At 46.9% G+C, this 6,489-nt stretch overlaps 1 protein-coding gene across 3 annotated transcripts in view; it reads left to right on the top strand.

The window, feature by feature from the left end:
• Positions 1-4,627: 4,627 nt before the first annotated feature.
• The window catches only part of ephb1 (EPH receptor B1), a 143,986-nt gene continuing 142,124 nt past the window's right edge, over positions 4,628-6,489 (top strand). For all 3 annotated transcript variants that reach the window (XR_004213020.1, XM_031854691.1, XM_031854692.1), the window contains exon 1: positions 4,628-4,882. Coding sequence is in view for 2 of the 3 variants with exons in the window: in XM_031854691.1 (XP_031710551.1) it covers positions 4,822-4,882 (61 nt within the window). In the remaining variant the exon portion in view is untranslated. The remainder of the gene's footprint in view (positions 4,883-6,489) is intronic.

The raw sequence follows: 6,489 nt of genomic DNA on the forward strand, positions 1-6,489 counted from the left end.
TGTGTGTGTGTGTGTGTGTGTGTGTGTGTGTGTGTGTGTGTGTGTGTTCTGTCCATATGTGGCTCAACAAAGCAATGGCCCTGGCTGAGGTTGATAGATTGTACTGAACTATCTGTCACAGGCCAGGGGAGGGGAGAAAGAAAAAAAAAAAGACAGACCGGAGGAGACGGAGGGATGCATTCTGATGATGTCCCTGCGAAACAAACAACGAGACGGGGAATGAGTGGGATAGGCTGTCACCGGGAGCTGACGTGAAGTGATGAGCTGTCAGGCTAGTTTTGTTTTTTTCTCATTAACAAGTCCACCTCCTAAATGTTTCTTTTTTTTAGCCAGGAAACTACTTTATGAGCCTCTCCGCTCAAGTAACCCATGATAACACGCTCAGGGATACAAAAAACAATTTACCATGTGTCAAATGTTTTTTGTCAAAGCACCTCTTCTGAAGTGGGTGGAAAAAGGTTGGTGCATAAATTGAAAGGTGTTTAACACCGGATGGGGCTAAGGCCACATGGTTAATAGGAAGCTTTCTTAAATGCTCCAAGAGAACCCCATTAACCTCTTCTGTGATTAGAGATCCCTAATCACAGGAAATGAATACATCCTAATCACCATGCCCATCAAGTAAAGAATAATTAATCAGTAAATTAGTGCTTGGATGATGTTGGATTTAGCAGGGTTTTTATGTTTTGTGTCTTCCATTCTGATTTTTTTAGAACCGGTGGCACCTTTTTAGAGAGATAGATTGGGTGCTCGCTGCCAGAACATCGTCTGCAACAGAAAAACCCTATGGCAGCTGACAGAGCAGAGTGACTGAGGAGGGGGGAGGCACCACTCTATTAACCATCACTCTCAGTTTGAGTCAGCCGCGCCACACATGCGAGTTTGCACATGATGATGATACACGCACGCGCGCGCAAAAGACTAAATACAAGTAGGAACATGGCCCGAACTCCCAGTCGTTCTCCATCTCTCTCTCTCTCTCTCTCTCTCTCTCTCTCTCTCTCTCTCTCTCTCATCCTCGCACGCGCACACTTGACGAAGGGCAAGCTATAATGATGCTCTTACTCATTCAATGCCGAGCAGAATCTCCTCATTGTGTTGTTGTGATTAATGGTAACTAAAGAGCCTGAATCTTTGAATAGGATGAACGTGAGCTAACGACTTATTAATCAGACTGCGATACTTAAAGCAAAGAATGCTGCAAGGAGAGCTGGAGTGTAATCCCTCTTCTCTCTCTCTCTCTCTCTCTCGTTTCCCCATACAAAAACACAAACATTTATGAAACCTGTTCTGTATGTGCTAACAGAATATTGGAAATATAGGTACTTCCATGTCTGCTCGCATATAGGGTCGAGTGCGTGTCTTCGTGTCGACAGAAGTGTCTTTTCTGCGTGTCGCTCCGTGTCAGAGAAGTGCAATGAATGTCTCTGAAGTGTGTGCTGATAGCAGGGGACAGGCACCATCAGTCTTGGCATCATTGGCAGATTAATGAGAGTGCTGTATTTAGCTCCTGCCCTGTCTCTCTGTCTGACCTACTGTCAGAGAGTTGTTCTGCTCTTGAAACTCTTTATTTCCTATGTGAGACCACAAGCGTGACACTAACCTTCAAACTTTTGTTTTTATATCATTCTTCTATAGATGGCTGATTGAATGGGACTGGTTGAATTTTTCACAGCCATATTACATTTTTAGTTCACTGAAGAACATTGTCTTTGGAGTTATCCTTTGCAGTACAAACACAGCACAGGCAAAGAGGCCGGCCTTGGCCTGTACAGCCCTCAGCAACCAACATATCTTCTATCGCCCCTCTTGAGCCGTGACCCAGAACATACGACTGTGGCTGGGACTCACTAGTCCTGACCCTCTGTCTGGGGAACACCGGTCCGGAGCACATCTGTATTCAGCCCTGGCTCGGCACTTGTATTGTCAATGGCCGGCGCCCAGACTCCCGAAGATGGATGAAGCTGAAGCCCAGCCTAATAACCAGTCCAGCCCCCGGGGTGGGGGGTAGCACTGTGCTCCTCTGTCACCTGGGTCCCTGCACTGTCTCCATATTGACTTAGGCATTTCATTTTCATGCATTCATATTCATCACCGGACAAATCTTTCCAGCTCCCAAGGTCTCTTGGACACACCTCTCTCTTTCCTGTGTGTCTGTTTCTGCCTTTCACATTCTGTGCTATTATAATCACCCAGCTCTTCTTGGTGCGAATCCCTCCTGTCACCAACTATATCCCCCTCCTGCACTCTGCATATCACATATCTAAATAATGAGTATGCAGTGAAGTAAACACTGCTGTTTCCATAAATTGCACGTCATCTTTTCATCCTAAAAGGTCTTCCTTGTGTGCGGCAGGTACTCTCTGTTCTTTATGTTGTTTTGTATTTCCTGCCTGACTCCACTGAAAAACAGAACAATTGTGACTTTTTATTTTTTCTTCCAGCAGCCGGACAGGAATCAGGAAACAAACAGGGGACCGAGAGGAGGAGAAATGTAAAGGTCATGGCACATTGGTCATGGAGAGGAAGATACCAGTTGGATGTTTACAGGTCAAAAGGGCAATAACTTTAGGGTCAACTCACAGAATGCAGAGAATGAAAAACATTAAAATCAAACAGAAGTCAGAGAACCGCCTGGAGAGGTTGCCTTTTTTTTAAATTTTGTCTGGAATCTGGTCTTGAACAAAGGAATGGAGAAAAGATAATAGAACTGGGATGCTGCACTTGCAGGCTTAACCACACAGAAGAAATCAGGCCACAGAGAGAATGAGAGGCTCTCTACAATGTTTTTGGGCTCAGTGCTGGTGTTGGGCTGAGGCTCTCGAGCTGAAGTAGGCAAGTGCTTGTGTGGCTTTGTGTGGATCATTATCTGAGTGCTGTGTGGGTGAGCGGCTGCACGCACGTTTGTAGTATTGTATCCGTATGTGTGTATTGTAAGGGAGGATGTGCTACAGCAGCAGCACTATTGTTCCTACCTCCCCTCATACTCTTCCTTCCTCCTCCCCCCACCCCACCCCTCCACAGGGTGTGGACAGCAAACAGGGACTGATTGCAATGTGCTGCTCCTGTATTTGAAGAAGACCCGTGGAGTCATAGGTTATGACGAGCGGACCCGGTGAAAAATAAGCAGCCAGCCAGCACCGGGGGACACGCTGTGCTGTAGTGTCCCGTGTCACACTACAGCGCCACTCCTCGCCACGCCATTAAAAATGACAAATGCTCTCATCAGCTACACTTTCCCATGTTAGCAACCGCTGCTTGATGCTTCTGAAGCACTGCGTCTGCTCCAGTTCATCTGCTGGCTTTTGCCACAGTTGGACACCACCAGTTATTCAGTGTGAGTCACTTTTGATTTATAAGGTGTTTGATTTTTGTCATTGTAAAGGTTAGGAGTTGAATCGCAAAGGAACACAAAAGATAGATGCAGCAAGAATACAGTCCGGGCTTGTTGAAGGGGGTAAAAGATGCAGATACTTAAGAGGGAAGTGTGGCTACTTTAACTGCTTCTATATCTTATTGCACTAACTGTGCAATAAGATAGGCTCTCATTTTATCAGCTAAATATTATTTGGACTGTTCAACCCAAGCAGGTAAAAAGTATCTGGGGCAGTATGCTGAGAAGAGACAGCAGTGAAGTATTAGGCCATCCAGTGGCCCCGGGTAAAAACCAGGTATACTCAGGCTGTAGATTAACAACCCCATCCCAATTCTTCAGCTCCAGAGACTGGGAGGGGGGGGGGCATATCTAGCCCGAGACAGGTGTATGGTTCTGGGCCACAGGGCGGCAACTGCCCCCTTCTACTGCTGAGACCTCAGACCTCGGCCCCCTGTGTCCCTGAGGGGAATTGCTCATTGTGTGTACCATCTGTTGAAGCACACGTGCACACAAAAGGGGTGACGGGGGGGAGGCTGATGTGCAATGCCTGTTTAATATCATTAGGATGTGCAGTTGGATTCACTAACGCTATTAAAGAACTTCCTCATCGCAAATGATGTTTGCACTCATGTGAGCATAACGGGAGAGAGAGGCGGGCCAGACCGTGCAATGGGCTACTTCAGACATTTTTCTAAAATGTCTGTTGTTAACAGGGTGGGGTGTGGGAGTTGGCAAACAGTCCCTTTTAGTAATGAAAATAGAGTAAAATACCAATTATTTATGTAAGACATTTGATTTGTATGTCTTAGTTCAGGATGATATTCGTGTGCAGCACACATTTTCAAAGTGAACAGGCCATATGGGAGCCTGATAAATTGTTCAACAGCAGCATTATCGTGAACCACAGGTTGACAGGCCACCGGACCAGTACACAGTCGTTTAGATCGTCTCCCATGGGGAATGGATTTGGCTCCGTGCGTGCTTGCTATGCAGTAGCGGAAGTCACCCAAGTGGTGGCGGTATTTCCCTTCGGTGAAGCGGACGCCGCTTCAAATAGGTCAAGAAAAGTTTTGTGTTTTGACAATGCGAGGTGGGCGGAGCGGCGGGGCCGGTGATTGGCTAGCGAGTTTCGGCTCTGTGCCGTTGATTGGCCCCAGCGCTCTAATGGGGCTTTGAGCAGGCAATATCGGGTACCCCCCCCCCCCCCCCCCCCCCCCCCCCCCCCCCCCTCCCCCCCCCCCCCCTTGCTCCTCGCACCCCTCAGCCCCTACACTCCGCTCTTCCCCGGCGCTGATTGTCACACATTGTTTACTACGGCTTGAAATGTGACTCACAACACAGGCTATCTGCTGGAGTACCGCTCTGACAACTGAGGGAGTCTTTTTTGACGCGCGCCGTGCGTCTTGGTAATTTGGGGACAGGCCGTGGAGACTACCTTTTCTGCCATGACAGTGGATTTGTTTGCGCTTTTATGCGTGCTGGTCACCACATCCTCCGCGATGGAAGGTAATTAAAAAAAGATTGGGATTAATTGCTTGTTGTAGATCTTGTTTGAAATGCTCCTCTCCAAGACGCGCCGTTTTTTTTTTGGGGATGCTTGCAAATGTTTTTTTTTCTGTTGGGCAGCGCTGCGCCCCTGGCACAGGGATACAGGGATGTCAATACACGTGGATCGCAGCAGATCGCCGTGGTAATCCCTTTATTTCGGCGCCCAGTCCTCCCACTCCGCTGCTCGTCACTGGTGTCGCTTGTCCACGTGAAGAACATGACTTTAAATGTGTTTAGTCGCATACGATAGTTTATCAGTAGCTAGAATATGTTTCTCTCACTGTGAAGCCTTCCTCGTTCTATACATCAGGAGTGCAGGACAGGAGGAGTCTCCTCTATGAATATTATGTTATTTTAGATTTGCATTATCCCATGAGCAATTACTTTTTCACAGTGGGGAAACGAAGGCTACATTTGATGAGCCTGTCAAACCTCCGATGTTCCCGATGAAACACTATTCCCAGAAGCCCCTGAGCATCATTCAGTGGCATTTTAAACTGCTGAGACAAACTCTCTTAGATTGTGGATTGCACTGATTTAGAAGTCTCCCTTTTAACCTGGATTTAATGAAGCCGTACAATTCTCTTTTATTGTCTTTGGAAATCAACCACTCTATTAAATAACAAACAAAAAGAAGAACAACAAACACTCTGCCTCAACCCCTTTTTCTCAGACTGTCCCTTTATGTTTTTTTCTTCTCTCCATCCATCTCCATTCCCTTTCTCTCACTTCTTGTGTTTGTGCATCTCCTCCTATTTGTGCACGCTCTATCTGGACAGGCGGCAATGCCACTAGTAGGCTAATATCCCCTCAGTTAAACATGTTTTTCATTTCCGCTGTGGCACCCTGGGGACCCAAACACTGGCTGTAGCCTCAGACATTGGCTGATGGATGGATATCCCGGCAGCATCATGGATATATAGTTTCTTTTTTCCTTTTATTGTACAGTATCTCATACTCTCCAATAAAACATACAGAGGAACACAGTGGCTTCCCACGGCTGTATGTGCCCCCTCCCTGTGGCATAAATAAGTAAATCAGAAGCACACATAAAATGAGTTTTCACATGCAGCTTTCCTCTTTAATCATTTACAACTCTGCTCCGCCGCTGCTCTCAGCCCCGCCTGTGCTCTGTAATTCGGCGGTGGCTTTCTTGTTTGTCCTCGTCACATTTCAACACAGCCATATGGATATACCCAGCCCAGGCCTAAATTGCTACCCTTTTGTTAGGATGGATATTTTGAGGTTCAAATGTTTACCCTGTGTGAAATGAAGACAGAAATGTCAATCCGGGGAGACGAGTGGAGGACGGGAGGGAGGAAAGATGTGTCCCTGCGGGGAAAGGGGTGTGGGATTTCTCCTCTTAAAGATGGGATCAGAAAGAAACAGATGGGCAGAGAGATGGCCCATGAGTTACCTCAGCAACAAGGATGAAAGTGATTTCCTTGTTTGGGTCGCTAATTGAAAGGAGGTTGTCCCATGGGCTGGTTAAAATCTGCACTGATCTGAACTCCAATCTGTGTGTGTGTGTGTGTGTGTGTGTGTGTGTGTGTGTGTGTGTGTGT

Source organism: Anarrhichthys ocellatus, unplaced genomic scaffold (genome assembly GCF_004355925.1).
Source record: "Anarrhichthys ocellatus isolate YVR2014 unplaced genomic scaffold, GSC_Weel_1.0 scaffold15, whole genome shotgun sequence".
In the NCBI taxonomy this organism is placed as follows: domain Eukaryota; kingdom Metazoa; phylum Chordata; class Actinopteri; order Perciformes; family Anarhichadidae; genus Anarrhichthys; species Anarrhichthys ocellatus.